The sequence below is a fragment of the Camelus dromedarius genome, chromosome 3, assembly GCF_036321535.1.
Source record: "Camelus dromedarius isolate mCamDro1 chromosome 3, mCamDro1.pat, whole genome shotgun sequence".
Taxonomy (NCBI): Eukaryota; Metazoa; Chordata; class Mammalia; order Artiodactyla; family Camelidae; genus Camelus; species Camelus dromedarius.
Genome location: NC_087438.1, coordinates 42876483 through 42903487, shown reverse-complemented (window position 1 = coordinate 42903487; position 27005 = coordinate 42876483). Strand labels below are relative to the sequence as shown.

The window sequence follows — 27005 nt, the reverse complement described above, 5'->3', positions numbered from 1 at the left end:
AAATATATGGCAAATGCCAATCAAATGCCAAAAAAAAGGAGTCATATAAAAGGGTGGTCAGTGCCTCACTTTGCAAGATGTGCAGAAATGCAAGAGACTGAGTGAGCATTGTCTTCTAACACTAATTAACTCATCTATTGATTTTTTATCTGATGGGTAACACTTTCATTCCCAACAAATCTGTTTGCTTCTTTTCTGTTGCAGTGACTGTTTTATGGGTATGATAGACTGAAAATAAGTCTCTCGGAGAATACTGATTACATTAATATTTTAAATTCTTCATCTGTTTCTACTTTAACGTTTGCTCATCAAGTGTGAGTTGTTTAAGTGTTGCCATTTGGTATCTCCCTTTCGGGGTGCTGGTTTTTCTACTCATCCTTGGATATCTGTTCAGCTTTGTCTTTGAGGATCTCTGCCTGTCATCCTCATAAGTATCCTTCTGGTGATGGGAGAAGGGGCAGGATGCGTGGCTGGACCATGTGTGTCTAAAGCTTGTCTGCTGGGTACTTCTTGTCCTGACTGGTAAGTTTACCCAGGCACACGGCCTACTCTTTGGGTCTCGTGTTTGCTTTCAGTTTCCTGTTTACAGCTCCAACTCCGATGAGATATACAGAGCAATTCAGCCTGGGAAAAACCCTGGAGTCACGTGCTCACTTTCTTGTCCTTCTGCAGCTGTCCTTATGGAGTTTTTCACCCTCTGTCCTGCTTTGCTGCCCAGTCCTGACACCCACACCAGGTTTCCTGCTGGGGCAGCAGTGATGGTCTCTGTTAGCGTGGGGCAGCCCAGATTTTCCTGATGCACTTTCAAACATTCATTTCCCTGACAACAGTTCCAGAAACCTTTCCCATGATTTGGATTTGTTTATTCCTATTTGAAGTATCTGTGGAATTGATTTCACTTTAAATTTTTTTCAAATTTATTTAAAAAAAATTTTTTTAGGGTGAAGTAATTAGGTTTATCGATCTATTTATTTTATTACATGGAGGGACTGGGGATTGAACCCAGGACCTTGTGCATGCTAAGCATGCGCTCTACCACTGAGGCACACCCATCCTCTGCAATTAGTTTCACTTTTGTAGTAAATTTTCTCCTGCATGAATTTCTTTTATTTCTTCATGAGTTTCTTATCGACAGGTGGCTTCTTGTCTTATGTCCACCAATCCAATCCCAATTGTTCTGTAGCTTTGAGAAATCCCTCAGTTTCTGGTTTGTTAAAGTCACCCTTCCTTGTTTCTCAGAGGCATGGAAGACTCTTGTGTCTGCCATCTTGTTTCCTTTTCCTCTCACAATCAGCAGGGGCCGCGTGACAGAGTTACAGCAAATGGATTCTGAATAAGACTAGCGTATGCTTCTTCTCGACTGACTTCTAAAAATCCTCCCGTATGAACCCTCATGCTTTCTTTCTCCCCTGACGGATGAATGGATGTAGGAAATGGAGAAAGCAGAGCAGCTCAGCCCGCCGCAGCCCTGGCACGGGGCTGTGATGTGCGTGAATAATGAACTCTTCTTGTCCTCTTCCATTGAGACTTGGTGGTGCTTCACACAGCTGTCACCCCACTCTGACAAACAGAAGAACTAATATGGACTTATTCTTTTCATGATATCTTTTGCTGTTATTCCAAAGGATTTTTAGTAGGAGGGGAAATATATGAATGGGTTCAGTCCGACATCTCTGGACAAGCTTTTTTTCTCCAGTTACACGTCCTCTGTTTTAACAACAGATGCAGAGTGAAAGCAGTTCCTTTGCTTAGTCACTAGTTATTAATTTAACCTGGACTCTGCTCCAGGCACTGTGCTAAATGCTGGAGGTACAATGGTGAACACACTCCAGGTGACCAACTTTCGAGGGGACAACAGACAACCAATTGGGCAGCTACCCCTCCGTGTAATGCAGGCCATCGTCAGTGTCATGGAAGTGCCTGGCGGACACACCGGGTGGGCAGAGACCCAGCCTTGGAAGGCCAGGGAAGCTTTTTGTAGGAAGTCTCACAGGTATAATTCAAAGAAAGCATAGGGATGGACCAGGGAAAAAAAGGACGGTTTTGGGGTGGGGAGGGTGGGCAACATGGTTCAGGCAGAGAGAACAACTGGAAAGAACTTTCGAATTCCGGTTCCTCAAAGTGGTTCAAGATGCCTTGATTGTGGCAGGCAGGGCCTGGGGGGCAGGTGAGGCGCGGTGGCTGGTGAGAGGTGAGGCTGGAGAGGTTTGCAGGGTCCGTTCACAGATGTTCCTCTGAGCCACATTAAAAAGTCAGCAGGGGGCGCCCTGCTAACCCGGATGGTGGCCGATTTAAGTTCTGCCTCCCCAGGGTGCCCGTTGTCCTTAGAACGCAGCACCTGTTTCTAACATCAGGTGGGCTCTCTGCCCTGACCTCGGGAAAGCGGTGGAGCTGCTTCCAGATGGTAACTTCAAGTCACAGTTTTACTTTGCCCAAAAGTGAATATGCACTTAAAGTCATTTTTTATTATGAAATAAAAAACTCTGTCTCCTGCAAAATCAATTTCAGGTCTCAGTGAACAAATATTTTCTCGGGGAGGAGACGGGGGCTAGGGGAGAGCCTGTAGAGCACCTTGAAATCACACCACGCTGGCTCATCGCTGTTGGGAACCAGGACATCAAAAATCTGGCCTCTTTCCTCAGGGCCTCGCAAAGCTTTTTTGCCTTCAGCTCCTTTGGGATTTCCAAGTATTTTTAGCCTGTTTGTGGATAATATAATAGGCATGTTTGAGGAAAAGTTAAGGGAAACCACCCATGAAGCACATACCAGTTTGGAAGGCTGGTTATTCTTATATTCGTGAGAAATGGTCAGTCGTTCAAGAGGAACGAAAACACATCTGCTTGCCGGGCAGCCTCAAGCTCCACAGAGCTCCCCCCGCCTCAGAAGTCCTAGGCACTGGCCCAGAAGATTGGGCTGGGGTCCTTTATTTAGAGTGGGGCGTCCTTTATCACACTTCGCTCTGGAGACCTCTTTCCTGCTCCCGATCTCCTCTCTCCCACCCTCTTTCTTCTCTGTTCGCACTTTCCTCTCTCCCCTTCCCTTTCCCCCTCCTCTTGCTTTCCTGCCTGTCTTGAGGCTACAGTAACTCTGGGAAGTGTTGCCACAGACAGTGTCTCTTTGGGGGCCCTGAATTTGGCCTCTAGTGTCCAGCAGAGTCAATTTTCTCCATTTACTTCAATATCCCTAGGAATCAAAACAAAACAAACGAATCTTCTTGGAGCTAATATTACAGCACTAAACTGTCACTTCCTTGATGACAGGGGCACATTTCCTATGTCCTCTGTACTCCTGACACATGACCTGCTCTGATACTATGGGCAGGGACGGCCCCCCAGGACAGCTTTCAGGCCGACTGTGAACAGCAAAAGGGACACAGCTTACACGAGACACGTGGAAGTTCGTCCACACAATCACTCACTCTCACGCATTTTCGTAACTGGTGGGAGCTTGTAACTCCATGCACTGTGGAAAGGACACGGGAAATGTAGGCTGCTTGCTAAGCAGTCCACTTTTACTCTCGCGTTTCCAAAAAGCATGTAATTTAAATAGAAACAAGTCATATTAATTCAGTTAGTTGTTTACCTATATTTAAAAATAGTTTCAAAGGCTCTTGTATGTTAGAGTAAGAAGATATTCACAGTGCCCTAAAACACGTAGTGGAAAATGATATTTATACCATAAACAGAGCTCCATTCTTGCCCAAACACTGGGAAAGAAACACTTTCCAGTTCAGAAGGGAAACAGAGCTGTCTCCCTCCCCCTACTGCCCTGCCTCCTTCTCTGTGCTCCTTGTGACGCTGTGGTCCTATCACTGCACCAGAGCAGCAGCCGCCCTGGGGGTTCCGTTAGCTGTGTGAGGAAGCAGGTGCACAGGGGCCCCGTGCAGCACAGGAGGAGAGCAGACAATGCAAACACATTTAGGGGAGGTCCCACTGAGGCTTTTACTGATCCATTTCTGGCCCCTAAGGTAGTGCAGAACAATGTACAGTTTACTTAGCAGTTAACTAATTTCAACTTTTCCTGAATGGGTACCATGGCTAAAAAATGCTCTCTTTGGATCACATGAATGCTGCATTTTTACTGCATATAATTATTTCCTAGTTAGAATTAAATTTCTTTACCCAAAGTGAAATATTTTATAAATAATTAAATGGGAGGGGAGGGTATAGCTTAGGGGTAAAACACAAGGTCCTGGGTTCAGTCCTCAGTACCTCCAGTAAGAAACAAATAAATAAATAAACCTAATTACCTTCCCTCATCCCCCAAAATAAAAAATAAAAAAATGTTTAAAATGTTTAAATAAATAAATCATTAAATGATCTATGGAGTGAAGTTTCCCTCCCGTCTTAAAGATAACACTCTGAACTTAGTGTTATTTTGGTAAGAAATTAAATACACAATGAATTTTAGCCATGAAACATGGTGTTTTGAAATATGCACACTAATCATTAAGTATGTTGAATCTGCAGATAAAATTTGGCCCATTGTGCTAGCATCTTTTATTTTTCCATTTGATATGTTCTCTTGACTTCCTCCAGTGTAGCTCAGTGGGAAATGGTCTGGTGTAGTGGAATAATCACCAACTTTGCAGTCAGATTAATGTGCTATATGACCTTGGACAAGTTACCTCTTTGAGCCTCAGGTTCTTCATCTGTAAAATGGGGGAAATAATACTTGAGGATAAAAAGAGATAACATGTATAAAGCACCCCGCAAGTAGAAAGTACACAGTAAGTGGAAGCTATTCTCATTGCTATTACCCTCAGCTGACAACTACTTTGGCAAAAGGTGATGGATATGGTGTCTGGCTCACTGGTTGGGATGTGAAGACATGGAGACACAGTAAAAGGTGGTGTTAGATTGCCCTCAGATTCCAGAAGTTGGTTATGTTTATATTCTGCAAATAGTACAAGCATTTTCTGTGTCTTGGGTTCTTAGCATTAGATATCAGTGTTTATGAAGTTGTTTCCTTCTTGTCATTCAAATCTTAGATTACATTCTGTCTCCTCAGAGAGCATTGACCAAACCTTCTAAAGTAGCCACCCAGTCTTGGTCACTTTCTGTTACATTACCTATTCCATTTTAACTATCGACGTTGTAATTGCTAGTGTTTGGGATTTTTAGAATTTCCCCCCACCCACCCACTATTTCTCTGCACTAGACAATATACTCCACAAGAACAGGGATCTTGTCAGCTCTGATCGTTGCAGTCTCCCAGCACCTAGGACAGTGCCTTATATTTAATAGTTGCTCAATAAATATTTGTTCAAAGAACAAATGCATGTTTCTACTCATAGTCTATTTTAAGATTTATTCTGCTTCATTTCTTCTAACCTTCTGTTCTATTTTAGTATTAATTGCCTCATTACATTGACAAATAAGGTCTTTACTTGGGGCTCTATTCTATTTCTGTCTTTATATTGCTTGTTTCTTTTATTGGTGTGGGTCATTTCCTTTACATTTCTTAATAGGAAGCTAAATACAGTGAAGTAAAGACTTCTCTCACATTCTCTTTGTTGTCTTGAGTTTATCCTGTATTTTGCTGGATGGTGGTTCATTAATTTATTATTAGAGCATCTTGAGCTCTCAGCTCTCACTAGATTTTAAATTAAGATTTTTCAACTCAGCATTTCTCTCTCTTCTCTCCATTTTGTGATTACATTTCCACTGTTCTCTCTCTCTCTCTCTCCTGGTGGCACATTGCAGGGGAAGAACCCATCTTATCTTAGGGGGAAGCAAGGGAAGATGGTATACCTCAAAGGACGTGGGGACAATCTGGCTGTAAATGATAGCAGATGGTGGGGCAGAGTCAGGGAAGACCCTTGACAGGGCTCAGAGAGATGAGAATCAAGCTGGAAAGAGCAAGTTCACACGTGAAGAGGGGCTGCCCTGGAGTGTTCCATCATCTCTGCTCCTTTCAGAACGGGAATATTGTCAAAACTGATTGACTGCTGGGAGACTGTGGGAGAGGGGAAAGCCATGGTCAAAATAGCAGGATCATTCAACCGCCTTAGAAACCTGGCTCCACTTTCCGCCAATGGAGTGAACAAAACCTGCAATCTTATTTCATCTAGTGTCAGGAAACAGGCACTAATGGTCAGTGTGATATATGGATTCAGTTATGTGAAACGATTTCCTACCTAAACTAACTGTGAAGAAGTGAGAGCAACTATTTTTCACTATAAACATAGAAATTAGACTCTGTCAAGTAATGGTCCAATGTACAACTTAAAGCGTTAGAATATGAAATTACAAAATGCCTGAAATTATTCCCATCTGTCATTTTCTTGAAACAAATGAAACAGTTTTTCAGAATCACATTCTACACAGTATAATCCAATAGCCTTTCTTAAATGTGGATTTTTCCCTCATATTACTGTAATTTAATTTTGTTGGCCATGAAATAAGAAAATCATCTTAGTACTGTTTGTCTTTATATTTTTTTGGCAATAGCATGACCTTATAAAGTATAAAAGATTTCCAAGTAGACTGTACCAGTCAGACTTATGGGACAACAACAATTCAGAAGCATGGTGCATGGAAGAAGCATGAAGATTCACTGAAGATATTGTTAAGGACTAAGGATATTTAAAATTTGCTTAACTGAGAGAGCAGGATAATTTTCATTATTAAATTCAAGCTCACTCCAGGAGCTTTAAAATTATTCAAGGCTTATTTTTTCCCAGAAACAAACCATACTCTTCACCCCTGAAGTAACCTTGTGTGCCATTTTTCTCCAAAAAGCAAACGAATAACTACTCAATACAATAGTAAAACTAAATGTGATATACAATACTTTCTGGGCTTCTGGTGGCTAATTTGAAATAAAAATAAATTAAAAGTACAGATAACTGCAAAACAACTTGGCTTCAGGATCCAATCGCAATGAAAAATGGACTCTCATATTAGTGCCAAACTTAATGACTCAATTACAATTCCTTCTTTTCCCCTCAATGAAACAGAATGAGTAAAGAAGAGAGAAATGGCCAATGTGTAACCCTCACACTGAGGAAGAAGCAATTAGCCAACCTAAAAGTTATCAAAAGACCAGTTTTTATCATAGCGTTAAAATAAACACACTGGAAAGAGATTTGAAGCAGAAAGAGATTTCGAGTGTTACAGACTAGAATGGAAATCACTATTTCCCTAAGACTCTGAGGACATGTATACAGTTGTCCCTCAGGGTCTCTAAAAGGTTGGTTCTAGGACCTGCCACAGACACCAAAATCTGAGATGCTCAAGTCTTAGTTGGCTCTCTGTATCTGTAGTTCCGCATCCATGGATTCAAACCACCATAGATTGTAAGCAGAGTACATGATCTGTGGTTGGTTGAATCTGGAAGGGCCAACTGTATTTGATTTCTTGAAGGGACTTAGTGAGTTCTTCCCTAGCCCAAGGCCACACCAGAGATACCACTGTTTGGATAAAGAGAGGATTACTCAGCATCTTAAATCTTGATAGACAGACTTCTTTCTAGTGGTGATAAACAAGAAAGCATACAACAAAGTTGAAAGCATGTACTTAGGTGCGTAAAGGATAGCCAGATAAGGGCTTGGAAATTTCCATTTTTATTCCTATGATGGAATGATTTCCTTTTGTTTCAAAGGGTAGCACAATAGTTCTCCATCCTCACTGTGTTTCAGAATCACCAGGAGTGCCCTCAGATTCTGATTCATTTGGATTTGGTCCTCGGCAGGATCCATGAGTCTGCATGTTTACTCAGTATCCTGGATAATTTTGAAGCAGATTGTCTAAGGATTTACACTTTAAGTAGTAATGATTTTAGAGTAAAATAGAAATACAAGGAGACTTAATCCCACAAAGGGGAGAAATCAAAGATATTGCCAGGTATATTCTTTTCAGAATTGTACAGAGAGGGTTAGGTGCTGAGTGAGGAACAGGGGTTTATCATTTTTAAAAGAATAGGCAGGTGAGGACACAGATCAGAGACTGACAATGAAGACAGGAGGCTGCGCAGACCAAATGAGCTGATCACAGTTAAGAGTTGATGTGCTTTTTGTTTGTGTGGTCAAGACCAAATACGATAAAGAAAAAAGCTGGATGAGGGAATCCCTTTTACTTTTAAACAGAGAGCTAGCAGAGAAGAATCTTCCTTTCAAATGTCATTTGTGAAAAGACAAAAAATAGGAGTGGGTGGCAGGAGACCAGGTGAAAAACCGAGGGGTTAGAGAGAGAGGAGGGGTGGAGGTCACTGGGTGTTGAGGACAATCATCAAGGGAGATTCCAGGGGCAACATGGGAATGAAATACTGCAAGTGTAGCCAGTGCAGAACTGGGGGAAAACGACGCATACCCAGTCGATTCAACCATGATTAAAAAGAATGAAAATTCTACTCTCTATGCGTGTTCACGTGTGAATGCACGTGTGTGGGCGGGGGGCCGTGCATGAGAACGGAGAGGACAAGTAAAGACATCAGGCTGTGACAGTTGTTTGGGTGTCATCAGTGCCTCTGAGTATTCAATTTAGTGTTCAGGCATCCGGAGTGTCAAGGGGATAATCTCTCCAAACATGAAGTAAAGATGGAAACTGTGGAAGTTCAGGCTTCAGAAGGAAAAAGGAAAAAGAAGTAATCTTTCTCTGTGGAGAAAATGTTCTCTCTTGGAGCGATGCTGCATAATCTTAGTTTTAGTTTTGTCTGGTGCACACATATGTGTGTACACAAGCTCTGAATTTTGCAGGTACTTTGTCATGTCACTTAGTTCCTCCTCGACTGCACACTCATTTGATTTCAAATCTCTACGTTAGTTGCTTCTTCACCTGAAAGGCCTTTCTTTTTCCTTCCTTACCTGAACCCTATCTTCACAACCTTTTCTACAAGATTTTTCCTGAATATTACAGAGTTTACTGACCCTTTCTATCTCTGAATTTAAATCATAGACAAAGATTACCTCTGTGCATCCCCCTATTTCCTGAGCTCAAGCACAAAATGTTTGCATTCATGAGTTCCCCCCCAAAATAAGTTATTTGATGAACTAATAAAGAAAATACAGATTGAATCCCAGTGACAGAAACTTTTGGCTTCCTCCCCAGCATCCATTCCATTCCACCCTCTCCCATCATGTAATAGCCACTGGTTGGGTGGAGTTGACTCCTCTTCTAGCTCCACAAATGGGCCTAAACCAATCAGTATAATTCCATACCTCTGGCTATAGTGATTGGCTCAAGTGTAGACCCATGGTCTGACCTGTTCCAGTCAGAATGAGGCGCAAGACATTTGCTAGTCTCTTATGGGAGAAATTCTCTCTGTGCATGCGTATGTGATGGCTGAAACTGTCGGAATCAGTTTGCTAACGTAGGGAAAGGCAGTTTGAGGGTAAAGTCGACACTCAGGAGAAGGCAGAGCATCACTCATGAAGGGAGTCAGAAGTCTGATCAAACCATGCAGAAGCCACTGCCACCTCTGGAGGTTTCGGTCATTTGAGGCAATATAATCCCTTTATAGTTTAAGCCAAGGAATGAGATTTTTCTATTACTCATATGCCTCCCTATTGTTTGTTGAGTTCCCCCTGTTTTTATATCTTTGGGACACAATACATGTCTTACAATATTTGTCTTCTTGCAACCTAATATATTTAGGGAAATAGCAGCAATCTTGGAGATTATTTACTACCCTAGTAAGATCATTATGTATTTTTGTTGCTCATGCTGATTCTAACCAAAGTCATGTTCACAAGGGATAAAATGGTACATTTGAGAACTGTTTCTACCACAGTTTCTGTTCAAGAGGATCAGTGTTCTTAAGCACTTTGAAAGTCCTGAGATAGACTTCTTTTATTCATTTATATCACACATTTCCTGGACATTTATATCCATTCTAATTGTGTGTCAGTAGACATATGGTACACATAGGCCTTTGCAAAAGATGAGCTTTTGTTTTTCTCAGTGTTTATGGCAAGATATTAAACGTAGATACCTTTTCGATGAAATTGAAGAGACCCCAGCAGACATATGGATTTTAGCATCTCCGTTGTGTACATTTCCAAGCAGCATTGCAGCTGAATGTAGAGCCGACAGATTTCTGGATGGATCTCACCATCTTCCGGGCTGCAACAGAATGAAAAAGAAGAGCTGTGAACAGTCTCAAGATTTCACTCATCAGCCATTTGTCTCGGCTCTGAGAGGGGAAAATGCTCACTGAAGATTCCTTAAAGCCTTGGGTCTAAAATAGAGGATTTCTTGCTTTCAAAGCAATGATCAATGTCACAGTTCTTACATAAGTGTCTTTCTGTCTAACAGCTCTTAATATTTTTCCCCTTCAGCAGCAGATTTCTGCTGGGAGCTTAAGATTATAAATGTTTTAAGTAATTGAAAATATCAAACATTTCAATTTAACTTGGAACAAATTTCCAAAATATATTTAAACCATAAGACTATCCTTGCCTGCAAAAAGAGATTAAAAACCCTTATTTTTAGAGAAACTAATGAAGAACTATTCAATTACCATTTATAAGATAGCTCTTTAATATTAAAGGCCTAGCATAATATGGTTAGAGAGCCCAGATAACAAATTATTTTTATCAAGGTCTTTTGTCTCAGTCTAAAGGACTTTCCTTTATTGTTTGCTATGGTTAATTTATGAAAGGCTAAATGTTTTTAATGAAAAATGAAAAATCTATGAAAAAAGAAAAGTAATAAAATTCTAATAATTCTGCTTAACAATCTAAAGCTAAGTAAAGACTAAATTTATGCTCTAAAATTTATTTTAAAGTCCTTGAGCCTTTATCTATTAACTATGATAAAATGTACAAATATGATGATAAAACATGGAATAATCACTTTTACTTTTTAAGAGGGGAGAAATTAGTTATTGATAGAACTCTTTCTGTGCAACTAAAATAGTGTGTATTGAATAAAGCAAACTAAATAAAAGGGAAAAACTGAGAGAGAGATTAGACATGGAAGAAGCCTAAAAGTGAACTCTGTCTAATGTCCTGATGTAGTATCTTTACTTCCATCTCCATTCACTTAAAATGCAATGAAATATGACTAAACAACACAGCCTTTGGACTTGAGTCCTTTGTAAAGTGGTCAGTGACAAAAATGTTCAGGGCAATTATTGGGAAAAAAAATGGTGCCTTCATTTTTATGTAAGTTCTGGAATCACCTTCAAAAGAGTTTGCCTTTACACCACACTGTACCATGATAATCAGTTTTCATTTTCAATACTTACTTTGTAGATAAACCAGAGTTTATCTAACAACATGGCTTATATAACACAAGACAATGCTAAATTCTTTGCCTGAGTGTGATGCCTGCAAAGTTATTCCACGTCTTTCCTGTGTCAGAACAAAGTGCCTCACAAGAGCTTCACATGCAAAATTCAGCTTTGTCTGAAAAATGAGAGACTACGTTACTTTCTCATTTGTGTCTCATGAGTCCAGCCCTAGGCCAACATTGGAAGCAAGTGTATCTTTGGCGAAGGTCCCAGATTTTCTTTCAGAGCTTCTTCCCACAGGTGCCTTCCACCCTCAAGCTGTCCTCCTGCGCCCTAGAGTCCTCCCCACCAACCCTGCGCCACACACACACACACACACACACAGCGTCTCATTATTTCATATCATCTTCAGCCTTTCAAAACGCCTCTGCCTGTCTCCTCCCTGCCTCTCATGGCTCTGCTAAACTCTGAAGGAATCGTGGGCATCAGTGGTTCATCTAATAAAAAGTGTTCCTGGTATACTATCTGCTAATACATTGATTTTAATAGAAAAATCTGAAGATAATGTCTTATCGCAAAGGCAGGCTAGTGGGAAAATATTTTAAGGCAGGCTGGTCTTTCCCGTGCTGCTTCATCATCCCCGTCATAGCTGCTTGCTTTCACCTGCGCATAACATTGGCCCTGGTGGCTCATATGCAGATGAAAAAAAAAAAAGCTATAATGAGTCTGTGGTGTGTAGTGTACAGCTGATGAATGGGACAATTAGCCAGTGCAGGATCATTCCAAGCCATGCAGTCTTCTTATTTTCAGAAGTACAAAATATGTGTCTAGTGGCTTGGTTCCAAAAATATGCAAACTTCTTTGCATATATATATATGACATTTTATGTAATTTAAACAAATGATTAAATTACAGATATAGATGACATTTTATGTAATTTAAACAAATGATTACTGTAGTAACATATCTTAAAAGCCAATATATACTTTTTTTTTTTTTTACAGTTGTACAGTGAGAGATAAAGCAGTGTATTAAGTGCTTCTGACAAAAGGCAAGTCAGAACAGAGATTAAAATGCCTAATTCATACCATTTCCTTGGGTGCTGTCTTCCTAATGCCTCTGGAACCTATGGAGATTCTAGAAACTTGGAACCGTTTTGCTCTTCCTAACTGTTAGGGAAAGAAACTGAACAGGGGCCACCAGAAATACAATCAGTCTAACAAAAATTAATTGATGCTAAAGTTGTCATAAATTTTCTGGTGAGAAAATTCATACATATGCTCGTAGATTATCCTTTAATATCTTGGAAAATTGAAGTGTAGAGAAAGAAAGGGGCTAGTTAAAGAGCAGTGGAGAAGTTACGATACCTCTTATGTTAGTGTTTCAAATGCCTTGACTGGGTTACACTAGCCTCAGGACTTGTACAATTCATTTCCCCCACGTTAGCACTCTAAGCTGTATTACTGCTACAAATTACCAAAAGCTTATTAAAAGACAAATTGTCAAATGGGTTATAATACGTCTAATGTCATGAGCAGTGGACTGAAATATATTTTTGAGAAGCATTACGGGCATCTAGGTTATTTTCATGACAAGGGAGCAAGAGTTAGAGCCTGGAGAACGGAGAAAAAGTCAAGAAAACAGCGATGTAGAAGCTGGAAACTTCCTGGGGATAAATGGTAAAACCTGAGGAGGATTTTACGTGAAAACAAAATTAGGGCTGTAGTCTTCCTCCAGGAACTGAAGCAACTTAGCTTGGAGGTAACTTCACCACACGTTACTGACGCTTAGTCTAAGGCGATTGACTCTTATTAATCAGATTTAGGTCTGTGAGAGTTAACCCTGAGGTGATGCTCATTTAATTCAGTGAAAGAAATTTTGTAAGTTGTGACTAGGTGTGATTATTTATTTTTCCACTGAGCATAAGTCAAGCTCACCTGATCATTTTGATTAATTTAAAAGCCTAAGTATTAATAGAAAATATATCCTAAAGATTAACTTCAATAATATTTCAGTGATTTAGAGCTCAAATTGAGTCCAAAAACATTTAAAATCACTGCCAGATTATGAATCTTTCCATCAGAACCTTAAAGATGAGAATCAGGATTCAGTGTCTTAATCATATGACTTAAGAGACCTGACCTGGTGTAGTAAGGGGGACATGAACACAGACGTTGCCTAAGTCGCCCTTTAGTACTGGAAATGCTCTCTATTGTGGATACTCTTATTTTGTAATTCAAAAGTAATACGAGGAACACCCACCAGAATGGCTAAAATTAAGTAGACTGACAATGTCAAATGTTGCTAATGATGTGAAAAACAGAAGCTCTCCTACATTGTTGGTGGGAGTTAAAATGGTAATACTCCTTTGAAAAAAGTTCTGGATGTTCCTTTTAAAACAAAACATATACCTCTCTAAGACCTGAAAATTCTATTTCTAGGTATTTACCCAAGAGAAATAAAAGCCTATTCACAAAAAGGTCTTTTTAAGAGTATTCATAGTAGTCTTATTTAGAATAACTAAAAACTGGAAATAGCCTGGGTATCTGTCAAGAGGAAAGTGAATAAAGAATCTAGAATACTGCAAATCACCTATACTTCAGTTAAAAAAAAAGAAACTAGAACATTCCTATAATGGAATAATACTTGATAATTAAAAGGGGTAAGCTCCAGATACACAAAACAACATGAAAGCCTCTTAAACACATAATCTGGGGTGAGAAAACCCTTATACTGTGTGACTCCACTTATACGAAGTTCTAGGGCGGGTAAAACTCATCCATGATGATAAATACTAGAACTTTGGAGGGGAGGGGCATGGGGAGAGGAGACTTTCTAGGGTGAGGGTAATAGTCCATATCTGGATAGAAGTTTGAGTTACATGGGTGTGCACATTTGGCAAAACTTATTGAATGGTACACTCGATTTGTGCATTTGAAGAGATGCAAATTTCACTTAGAAAGAAACCCATAAGCAAATACTGAACCGCACTTAATGATCGGCATGCTGAACAGTTTAGGTATAAAGTTTGCTGATGTCTGCAACTTCAGGAAAATAATTTGGATTGCTGGTTTGATAGAGGGGCGAACATACGGGTAGATATGTGGTAAAGAAAATATAACTTAGCTGTAGACTCTAGGTGGCAGGCATTTACCTGATGTCCCAGAATTTACAATTCCCCGAGAAGTTACATGGCAAACATTGAACAGAACAACTGGAAGCTTTATGACAAGTAAGGTCGAGTTCAGGAGTCAGCACACTGGGGATTTTGGCTATTAAGTGCCTTTGCTCTGCATCTGTCTGCTCTTTTGCCAAGGTTGCCAGATTTTGGCATTCCGTGCAGCTGCTAATAGCTTCTTAAAAACCAGCAAAATATTAGTTATTTTCAATGTCTGTCCTTAATGTAATGGTTTATATATTTAGTTGAAGGCAGCCAGACATAATGAAAGGAAAATGGGTTCCGGAGTCAGAAAACTTTCTTCTAAATACAGACTTTGCTGCTTAGATTTGTGAGTGGTCAAAAAAAAACAAAAAAACCCACTATAACTTATCTGAGACTCAGTTTCCTCCACTGTGAAACATGCATAAAACTATTCACAACTGAAGTATCCCAAGGTTGTCGCAAGGATCCAATGAGATCATGTCCAGGAAAACAAGTAAAAACTGGGAAGGATTGTTGAAGTTGACTGCAATCCATCTAAGCACGGTAAAGTGTTTACTTAGCCTTACGCTTGTATATAGTCTTAGTATTAAAAATTCTCTGCTATTCTGTAACATTATTTGTTTACAGCTCCCAAGTATGGAGCTGAAGGCGACTTTGGTTAAATAACGTGCCATTAGGCTGAGAAAGAAAGGTGTGACCCCATTGACAACCACTTGGCATTTCACAGACTTCGGCGATGACAGATAAACACTTGAGGTGTGTCAGCTGGCGGAGATGGAAACCAGAGCTCCTGTTGCAGCAAATCTCTCCAAGACTCTCTTTGCAGAATCAATTCTGTTGTTGCTGATTAAGTCAAATGATGAGGGAAGACCCATGAAGCCAAAGGGAATGATACCCTTTGCTTGATTTTTCAGAGCAAATTGCTAGGGAGGAAAGGGATTACTTGACTTACGCAAGGATCCTGAGCTCCAGGGTTTCTCTTTAAATACCTCCGGAGTTTCCTGTCGGAGGAGTTCCACTTACAAGCATGCCCTCGTTTTTGTGCCAAATTCAGTGACGGCTTCAGAGCCCAGCCTTCATGTGGTTTCATGAAGGAGACTTCTCAAGGCAGCTCTGTAAGTTTACACGATCAGTGCACAGTCAGAGGGCAGAGAGCGTGTGTGTGTGTGTGTGAGTGTGTGTGACCCAGTGATTAGTCTAGGTTTCAAATTCTTAAATGTCATTATAGGGTCTATCCAAGTTCATAACACAGAGAAAATGGCAGGTGTCTACCAAACCACTATAATCTTTTATACTAAAATAAGCCCTGCAAGAGAAAGAGGAACCCAGTTAATCAGAAGAACAGAAACAAGACATTTTTCAGGGTGTCCGTATATATAATAGTTGACTTTCCTCATTGTCTCCGTTTTTCTCATAACCTTTCGCTAGCAAATTTTTATAAAACTTGTGTTTTAGGTAGTAGCCTCCTGCATTTTCGTCACAGCGTGTTGCAGCAAGTTTGTCCCCCACCCCCGGAGCCTTTGAAGAAGTAATTGCAGTGATTCCCCTCACTGCACAGCACATCGCTCATGGGAACACACGGCTTAGTGCCTTGGTCGACCCTGAACACGTATCGGGATCAAACTCTGCCCTGGAGCTATTCGCGTTCAGTCAGAAATGAATCTTGACTTTTATAAAGGGCAAAATGAAACATGTAGTGCAATGGGGTTGTCTTTTGGTGGCGACTTTGGGTCCCTTATGCAAAGTAATGGGCCTCAGAGGGGCAGCCCTTTCATGATTTAGGGTCATATTCTGGTTTTCATCTTCCTGTTGGTTTTCGTTTGCCCTCTGGCCGGACCTTCGACGTGTCCCCGTGACCCAGTTGGGAGAGTTGATAAATACTGGGTAGCATTACCAAGTCATTTTTTTCCCATTTAACAAGTAAAAACTATATTGAAACACATTTAAACACTTAAAAAAATCAATAGCCTTCTATTTCCTGACATTATGATACTTATAATGAAATAAGACTAAAAATATTACTACGGAATTGTAAATCATCTTTTATTTATCTTCAGCGTTACTGGTTAAGGCATTCCTGGGGAGAGCTGGGAATAGGTGGTGACCTTTGTGGCGATTCTTAAGGGCCTTTCTGGGCATTTCCCAGCGGGTTAGAGGTTGATGGCGTTAGTGACCTGCACATCATAACTTTCTTCCTTGATACTTGAAACTCATGCTTATCGATCAAGACAAAACTAGCATTTGCAAAGCAGTATTTCTTCACTTTCCAAAATAACATATCTTATTTTTTCTTGGCCTCTTCTCCCACCGTTCTATCCCTTTTGGCTCGAGAGCCTTTTGGTCTTTCCCTTTTCCCCTCTGATTTCCTCAGTGTTTTTCTCTTTATGGTCTCTGGTTGGGAGTCATATGGGGTTTGGAAATGGCAGTTAGGTCCTGCTTTACCAGGTCTGGTGATTCCGACAGTTAGCAACCCGTGGCTGATGTCAGAGTCTAGGATTCTTGCATCTCTGCTGAGATGACAGTCAAGCACGGTGGGTCACATGGCTACCATGCAGCCCAACCCCACTGACTATAGCTGAGATCAGCTTATTGTATATACAGCATGTACACATTGATGTTTAAATGAAAGAAACATATATGTGCTTCCACATTTTAACTGGAAAATATTTTTTGCCTCAAAAAGCAAGATTTTCAACCTCTAAGGCTCAGTTTTCACCTGACAGCAATGATCTTCAAAGATCAATCATTCATTTATCATGTGTTATACTGGAAAGAATTCAACTCATTAATTTTCATTATATTCAAAGTCTGGGTTATTAATTACAGCAAGCAGTTAATTCCTGCTTTTATCCACCAAAATTTTAGGGCTCAACATATTAAACTGTTGGTTTTTCTAAATCGCATTAAGCCCTGCATTCTTAGTTATGTCATTAAGTGAGACGATGTTGTATCTCTCTTTGGCTAAAGCTCTAGGCCTCATCAGTATTGCCAAATCAATGACATGACTTTAAAACAACCTGAGATAATTGGGCTGACCAAATTTAACTCATTCAATTAATCCAAAAGAGAATTTTTGACTTAAAAAAAAGGAATTTCCTCATTTCATTAAATTGTCACAGCACAAAATGTTGATCAATACTTTAATATCTAATGATAACATTTCAGAGTAGTTATATATACTAATATGTCTCGCTATAGACTAACTCATTGTCAAACTCATTGTGTTTGTGCCTTCCCCTTACATGTGAGAGACTGTTGATCGAGAGTGATGGTCCAAGGGGTGACAAAAGGTCATGAAAGTCCAAGGTATGGCCTGAAATTCTTTGTTTCAGGCTCACAAAAAGATGGAACCAGGAAGGCTCTTTGGGGAGGGTTTAGGAATAGGGTAGAAAGATGGCATGTGTTTATCATATATATAACAGTGGCAAATACGTAGAGCTTCTTCCAGGCGCAGGAGCTTCAGGGCTGCCAGTTTAGCCCTCTGGCTCATTGTTCAATTTACGTCAAAGATTTTGAGAAGAGTTAGAACTTTTTTAGCATTCTGCAGTCTACTTTTCCAACTTCAGACTCCTACCCAATGCTGGAGGTTCTTTAAATACTCTGCCTAATAGGATTCTGTGATGTTGTTCTGTCTTCCTATTGGCGTGCAATGATCATTTGTATTTTTTGCATAACTCTCAAAAGATGACATTTCATGCCAATATGGAAATGTGCATTTCTGAGACAGATGTAACAGCTATTTTCTACAAAAAAGCAAAAGCTTTATGCAAACAGAAGAGATCAGTATCTATACACATAGAAAATGCCGCATTCTACCATGAGTTTTTTCACTGGACTATAAATTCCTTGAGGCCAGAAAGTTGATCTTATTTACCTCTGTAAGCTCCACCTCTTAACAGATTGTCTGGTACCTAGTAGGTTCTCGGTTAAACCGTTTCCCAGGGCAGCTTTAAAAGGAGCACCTAGATGCTATGAAGAGATGGAAGACTGGGATGACAGTGCTGGTCCTGCCATCACCAGCTCCATTTTATGTGGGAGGGAGGGTATAGCTCAGCAGCAGAGGGCGTGCCTAGCATGCACAAGGTCCTGTGTTCAATGCAAGCACCTCCATCAAAGATAAATAAATTAAAACCTAATTACCTTCTAAAATTTAAAAAGTTGAGCAACCAGCTCCATTTCACAATTAGAGATCAATTTCTTAAGAATTTCTTCTCTTGCAGCCTTCGTTTTTCCTTTAAACTGTTTTATAACAGTAATACATATTAACAGACATTTTACACAGATAAGTAAAAAAAGGAAAAGATGATTTATACAAATAACAGAGGTAGCCATTTTTTTAAATTTTTTTAATTTTTAATTTTTTAAACTTAAAAAAAATTAATCAGTTTTTTTTTTTTTTTTGGACGGGGTGGTAATTATGTATTTATTTCAATGGAGGTACTGGGGATTGAACCCAGGACCTCATGCATGCTAAGCATGGCAGTCTACCATTGAGTTATACCCTTCCCCCCAGAGGTGGCCTTTATTAACATTTTGGTATATTTCCTTCTGGATTAATATCCCCAAGAGCAAGAAGTTTTATTCATTATTTCTGTTTCCCGAGCACCTAGCAGAATGCCTGGATCATGGAGACTCTCAGTCCATGTTTGCTGAAATGAATCAGACTGAACGCTCAAGGCGGACCGGATATGAGTCCACGTGCTACATGTAGTGTTTGTTCTCAAAGGAGCAAGGCTGGGAACATCAGAGTGGTCAAGTCAGGGAAGGAAGCAACAGTAATCTGACTACTGGAGGAGGAGAGTCCGCTTTGCTGCAGTGGCTCACGTCCTCTCAAGGAAGGAAGAAATATTAACATAAAGACCACCTTCCCACCTCCATATGAAGCATAAGTGGTCCTGTGTCCAACAGTTCGGGGTTTAGCTCTTGATTTCATTATTTTTAACTGTGTGACCTTGGGAAACTTCCTTAACCTCACAGTGCCTCAAAAACTGAATTAGGAAAATAATACTTAATTTACAGCTTTATTAAAAAGATTTAAGTGAAATAATATATGGGAATTATATGGTCATAACAAGCACAAATGAGTGGGGGAAGTGTTCCGGGAGGCAATTCTGCACATGATGCCCAGACATCTTTACAACTTATGGGCTTTTTCCTCCACTTAATAGTTAATTCAAGTAATATTTATTGATTTCCTGCTATTTAAAAAGAGTGAATCTGGAGGGAAAAAAAAAAAAGGAAAGCATTACTTTTTCCAGAGTCCTTTTTTAAGAGTTTATGGAAACTCCCGTTATTATTCTATGGTGTTTTTATTTGAAAATGATATATTGTAAAGTCTCCTCTAAGCCACATTAATTTTTCTGAACACTGACGGAAAACTTGCTGTCTTTTATTGTTTTTTCGATGTGGTTTCATTTTACTGCCATCAGATTTTCAACTAAATGGCTCTGACGTGGAGCTCTACACATAATTCTTTTTTCTTTCTTAATGATGAAGTATAATGTACCATTAGGTGAAGCAGAGTAAAAGAACCCTGCACCCCTGCCAACAGTTAGCTGGAGACCAGAAATAGCTCTTCAAGCAGACAGACATATGGGCAGGAGGAGATAGTGATGAACAAATGTTTAGGTCAGTCTTTCCAATAGAGACATTACTTCTGATTTTCAAATAGTATAAATTATGTAAGATCATTAGCCTTTAGCTAGGAAGAAAAAAAAAAACATGGTTGTGGGCTACACTATCTAAGGACTCAAGGTAAGAAGACGCTCTATTATTTCTTGGCGTTTGATTCAGCATTAGCAAAGTGCAGTACCATAGGATGTTTACTGGATGTTTGCTGGGTGTCAGCTGCCATGCCAAGCACTTACATCTCAGTTAATTCTCCCAGTGAGTCTATGAAGTAGTTCCTATCCTTACCCTTACTTTAGAGATTGAAGGAAATGAGGCATAGAAGAGGTTCAGAAACTTGCTCAAGGTCACGCAAGTAGTAAACACAGTGATAAGACTCAAACCTGCATTTACGCTTTGAACTGCTTTGTCTTATTACTGGAGCTGAGTGCCTAGGAACCGAACTATATTTATATGTTTGTCACTCACCTCATGCATAGTTATTGAGAGCATGCTCTATGCAAAATACTGTGCTAGGAATGAACTCTTTTTTCTCCCTTTTCTTTGTTGAGCCGCTAAATTATTGTAGTTTAAGTCGACCCTACTCATAGTTCCTTCATTTTCCCATTTCTAGTGTGCGATAATATTTTCTGCCCGTCTCAGGGAAATGCATAACACAAAGGGAGCAAACATGTAGAACACAGGAGGCGCGCCAGGCTGGTGCAAGCTGGTATATGTGTGGGAGGGCGGAAAACTGCCAATGAGAACAGGGTGCTCCCTGGCCCCGCAGGGATCCCACCATCTGAGCAGGGCAATGAGAGTGGGGAAAGGGCATGTTAGAGACTGGGCACGGGATTCTCTTTCTGGCTCTTTGTGCACTTTTCTGCACCTTCAAAAATGCATACACTGAGCAGGGGATGGGGAGGTGCCATTGGTGCTGTTCATGGATCATCATTATTCTCTCTTTTGCTCAAGGAGAGGTAAAAGGATCCAGCCTGCAGTGCAGAGGTCTCTTTTTACCATTTTCCTGGGAATGTGAGAGTTCTCTGCACAAAAGGAGAAATGAACACTGTAAATTATTTGCAAAGCATTTCAGAAGTGAGCAGTGAGATAAATGTATAAATGCAAGTATACTGACATCGTTGGTAGCTAATGGCTCAGTTAATTTAGACCAGAAGCATTTAAAAATGTTATACTTAGACAAGCAGTCGTCACACTTTGTATTTCATGCATCCCTATAAATAAAAAGATTAAGCATGCTCTCCAACGATATATGTATTTGTCAATTAATCATACATAGATAATGATATTAACATAGTGGGCATTTTAAAAATGTAAAAAATCAGAAAAGGAGACTGTAAAATATAAAGTTATAATGTTCTCTTTCAGGTCGTCTTGTTCACTCTTTGAAGCCCACAGGCTTAGATCAGAGGTTCTCAAACTTTAATGTGCATTAGAATCACTTGAAAGGCTTTTTAAACCACAGAATGCGGGGCTTTGTCCCTAGAGTCTGGGCTGAGGCCTGATCATTTGATTCCTAGTAAGTTCCCGGCTGATAAAGGAAATACACTTTGAGAAGCAACGGGTTAGCCTAATACAGTCAGATCCCTTAGGGAAGGTATACAGCATCCAAAGGAAAGAAGCAATAATGATGGTGGCCAATGATAAGGCTGATATTTAAAGCTGTCGACCCTAGGGGGTACCCCCAAATCATAACACACAGCCACAGAACTGATTCCATTAAGCAAAAGAGTAGCTTCAGTGAACATCCCAGTACATTCCAGGCACATGGAGACAAAAATGTTTTCAGATAACATTCAGGATACACATTAAGAGAATCTTAGTAAGTAGATCCAAACCCACACTTTAGCTCAAACTTAAGCAGATGGAAGATCATGGGAGGCTCAGGACTACAGTGATATAGCATCCCACGTGGCAGGCACCCCTGAGAAGCCAAGCATTGCTTGGCAGATTCTTCTGAGAGGCTTCCTGGAGGGTGTACATTCGCACTGCAAATCCTATTTGGTTTGTGCTCCAGGTTTTACTGGGCAAGGTTTTATCCCAATTTTAAAAATGTCTTGTTTAAAAAGTTTTGCTTCATTTTTCTTTCATTGATTGTCCCTGAACTCACGTCCCAACACACAATACTAACTGAGATCTTACTGCAAATCAAAGGAAATGCAGCAACATCGACTTTACAAATTAGCATATGAGTTAATGAAGAGCCCCAAATGGTGAGATGGCTGCAAAGTCTCATGTTACCAGCAAGGGCAAGGGAAAGGTTGATAAACTCTGCCTCCTGCTCTGAACAAATCACTTACATGGGTGCTCATTTGGAAGCAATGACAGGGAGAGACAGGAAATGCACAAAGGCACATATCGGCTCACACTACCAATATTCCCAAAATCCATCACAGATACTCAGTATGTCTATAGCTGATGAGAACCGCTTGAAGGATCTGAAGCTGTAGCCTGGACTGGAGCCTGCAGTCTCAGTGCAAAGGTAGAAAGACAGCTCCTGTCTGTCTCTGTGAAGAGCAGAAATCCTGGTTGTGCTTTTGGACCTGCTGCAAAGAGCACGTGTACCAGGTGGGAAGCATCCTTCAGTGGAGTCTAACAGGGAAACTAGAAAAGTTGATTCAGGCAGACAATGAGAGAATAATAGAAGCCTGGCTGACACTAAGACAGAAGGAGAGGCCCAATGAGGACATATCTGTTTGGATATGAGTGGGGATTTCGTTGCATTCCACTGGTGGAAGGTTACACACACTGGCTTCTAAAACTGCTGTGAAACATGAAATACAGTCATTCTTTCCCAGGGATTTGGGTGGCCAGGAGTTCATTTCTGTTTAATTGTTACACTCCCATTTCTCTCTGTCTTGTTTCTGTTTTCATAAACAGTGTAGCTCCATTTTTTAAAGAATGCCATTCCTTTCCCAAGTTGATTACTTTGACTAGTGTGTGCTTAAGCTACATTTCCAAACATGAATGTGTGAATTTTCCAAGTGATCTACACACATTCATTTCCTGCTACTATGAATTATGAAAGGCAATTTCCTTTGCAATTTAAACATGTCTTCTAATTAAAGATACAAATCTTGAAATGTTTATCTTCTTTCACCATACTATCCTTGCTTACACACACACACACACACACACACACACACACACAGATTTTTTTAGGTCAAGCATGCAGTGTTCTACAAGAAAGGAACACTGTCAAAAATAATGGCAAGAAGAAAGAAAAATAATCACTCAGTCTACATGGAGCCAAGAGGAAGACTTAGAAAACCAAGAGTAAGATGTTGTAGGGCAATTTTCCCAAGCAGTAAGCAATATTATATTTGTTTGTTCTTTGAAAATGAGAAAATAGCATGACTACAACATTAAAATCGTTTTTAGATGAAAAGCAAATTATCCCCCAAATCCCATGTCTTAATGTATCTAAGTGAACTCTTGTGACAAATTTTCACTATTTGGATATTCGCTTTTACACAGTTAAAATAATTGTAGGCCGATACTGTGGTGTTGTTTCTTTTTTTTAACTTATCACACTATCATAAACATTTTCTTATTTTAATTAATTAATTAATTAATTAATTAATTATTTTAACATTTTCTTATTTTAAATACTTACACGGTAATGCAGAAAAAAAAAAACCCAAACAGGAAGCTCATGGAAGAAATATGAAAAGATAATAAATCCTTTAAAAATACTCAACCTCATTAGTCATCAGGAAAATGCTCATTTAAGTCAATGAGAGATATCATTTCATACCCACTAGATTAGAAAAATAAAAGTCTGGAAATACCAAGTGCTTAAGAGGAGCTGGAGCAATGTACCAATGGGAGAGTCACTTAGCGCAATCACTGGAGAACAGTTTGAAGCATCAAGTACAAGGGAAGTTGTGCACATTCAACCACGCATCATTTCTACTCCCATGTCTGTCCTCCAGAGTAGCATTGTTCAGTAGAACTTCCTGTGATGATGAAAACAGTCTTCTGTGCTGAGCAGTATGGTAGCCACGAGCTTCATGTGGCTATTGAGCACTTGAAATAGGCTGGGAAACTGAATTTTTAATTTTATGTATTTATTTATTATTTATTTATTTTGGGGGGAGAAGATAATTAGGCTCATTTATTTATTTATTTTTAGAGGAGATACTGGGGATTGAACCCAGGACCTTGTGTATGCCAGGCATGCACTCTACCACTTGAGCTATATCCTCCCCCTGAATTTTTAATTTTAATTGCATAGATTTCAATTTCTATGCCTCTAGCAGCATATAAGTATACCAGTTTCACCACAGAATTGCCCAAACTGGATGTAACCATTTTTTGACTTTTTGCTCATTTACAATGTGTAAAATCCTATATACTGTTTTACCGTGTGGTTTTTTAGCTATTAGCAGAGTTGAATATTTTCCTTCACGTTTGCTTATTCCAACTGTGTGCTCATATCTTTTGTTCATTTTTGGCTGAAGTCTTTGCTATAAATCCCAGGCAATATATTTCTTTTTGTTTTCCTGGCAGTTCTTCCTACTTTTATATATTCTTTTTTTTCCCGTAATTTGTATCCCTTAGAACTTCAGTACAATTTTTTCCATTGTATTTTTTAATAAGCATTAAAATATTTCTGCATTTTAACTTACAGTTTCTTGTTTGAGGGTTGAAACAGCTGTAGTTAAGATGAACAGGTTCAACCATATAAAAACTAAACTAGTATTGAAACAAAAGAAAGATACAAATACTGATGCAAACACTGAACTGCATTGAGTAAAACAGACAAAAATGTTTGTGTAAAATATGAAGCTCATTCAGTTCATAAGGAAGCAATCCACTGAGAGGGGGAGCAAGTTCTCTTGTTCATTTGCAGAGTGCTTATTATCTGCTACACATTTTATTCCATTGGCATCTGGCCTTGATTTTTGTTGTGGAGAAATCTGCTTTCAGTTTAATTGTAGTTCCTCTGTAGGTAATGTCTTTTTTCGCTGGCTGCTCTTAAGGTCTTCCTTTCCCTTTGGTATCCTGTGATATCATTCCATTCTCTTTCCCCTTTCTGAAACTCTCATTAGAAGTATGTTGGACTGTCTCCTTCTACTCTTCATGGTTTCTTAACGTCTCTTCTTATATTCTCTGTAGTTTTCTCTGCTGCATTCTGGACATTTTCCTTGGACCCATCTTCCAGTTAACTCTTTATAGCTGTGTATTATCTATCCATTAGGTTTTCACTTTAATGATCATATTTTTTCATTTCTGGAATTTGAGTTCTCTTCTAGGTATGCTTGGTCATTTTACATACTGTCTTTTGTCCCGTGTTTTTAATTCTTTTGTGTCTTTAGTAGTTTAAGATGTGATTACTCTAAGTCATTATCAAGTTGTGCTATTAGCTAAAGTTCTTGGAGACAAAATCCTCCTGTTAATTTTGCATGTTCATTCTCATCTTTGCTGGGTTCTTTGTGTTTTACAATTTAAGCTTGTGATCTCATTTTAAGCAGGACTTTATCTGTAGATTTCTGAGAATTACTGATTTTTGGACTACAATAGCAGTGTCAAACATGGTTGTAATTTCTTAGGAGGCCAAGTGAAGTAAGCATCCTAGTTATCTTCTTGTGCTAGAGGGACATTTTCCCTGGACTACCTTTTCATTGAACATGTAGCATTTGAGTGTTTTGGTTTGTGTCGGAATCACAACAGGAAACAAATGGATGGTGTGGGAAGCATTTATTTACATAGGGATTGATTAAAAAGTGTGAGTGGTAAATGGGAACCATCAGGAAATTAAGACTGACCATGTGGCACTGTCACCACTCCTAGGCACTAAGTAATGAGAAGAGAGAGAAGTTCTTAGGACCTGAAAAAAGAGAGTTGTATGGTGCAGCCTCCTTGGATAGAACAGTGACTTGGGGTTATGGAGTGCAGACAGCTCAAAGGGACCTCATAAAGAGGGAAACAGGAGAACAGATATCTTGACCTCACTCCTCTCCTTTCCTTCAAACTTTTGCCAGGGTTCTCCATTGACTAAGCCCAATTGAAGGCCAAGAACAAGGGAGGTCACAGGCCACTCGGTGATACAGGGAAGAGAAGGGCAGAGTGGATCTGGAGAGCCAAAGAGCAGACTTCCAGCACATGCCTTTACGTAGGGTATCTCATTGCTAATTCCTGTCCCCATATAACCTTCCAACTGCAAGCTTCTTGGTAATGGGGCCAGCAAACTCCCTCAGGGAAGCCATCAGATCAGTCCACACTGCCTCCCAACGCACTTTTTATTCTTTCTTCATCTTTGACCTTGGAGATTTCTTTTACTTTCTTGTGAGCTTACTTATACACTTAAAAAGGTATTTGTCATATTTTATCATTGTATCTGTCTCGTTAAGTTTTAGAGTTGTCTAACTCAGTGTATGGCTAGAAATAGAAGACATGAGTTATCTCACCCAATCTTACACATATTCTCTGTTGTAATTAATATTTTAAGATGAAGAAACCAAGGCTGGGTCACTTTCTCAGGGGTCACAGAACTATGAAGCCTAAAACTAGAATGCTGCCTCCAAAATCCAGGCTGTTTCTACCACATTAAACATTGGATGCAGGGATGCTGTGTGGCTGCCATTTTGAAAAAAAGAAAGTAAAGAAGGTAGGAAGGAAGGAAGGAAGGAAGAATGGAAGGAAGGCCTACAAATTCAAGTAATACTAGGTCATCTGTAAGATTAACTGTGAAGCTCCCAAAATAGAAGATAAATAGGCTAAAAACCAAGAACACCAGAGATTCATTAATTAAGAACTAGCATTAAAGTGTTATGGTTGCAGGTTTGAATTTGACATTGATTCTTCCATGGAAGCCGTCATTAAGGGAGGAAAAAAGGTGAATCCTGATCATTTATTTTAATTTGGACGATACGCAACTTGAAACAAAAATATCCTGATTTCAGATGATCTGAGCATTTTCAACCATACCATGACCATGTTACTTCAAAACAGAATCAGAAGCTTCCAAATAGATAAAACAGTGAACAGATATCTTAGAAAGAAAGAAAAAAAAAACCCACCATTTTAAGTACAG

The 27005-nt window shown here is 39.5% G+C and overlaps 1 protein-coding gene across 2 annotated transcripts in view; it reads right to left on the bottom strand.

Moving 5' to 3' along the window:
• The window catches only part of RGS7BP (regulator of G protein signaling 7 binding protein), an 89254-nt gene that overhangs the window by 19127 nt on the left and 43122 nt on the right, over nucleotides 1–27005 (bottom strand). For both annotated transcript variants that reach the window (XM_010974917.3, XM_031445903.2), the window contains exon 3: nucleotides 9934–10064. In XM_010974917.3, the coding sequence (XP_010973219.2) occupies nucleotides 9934–10064 (131 nt within the window). The remainder of the gene's footprint in view (nucleotides 1–9933; nucleotides 10065–27005) is intronic.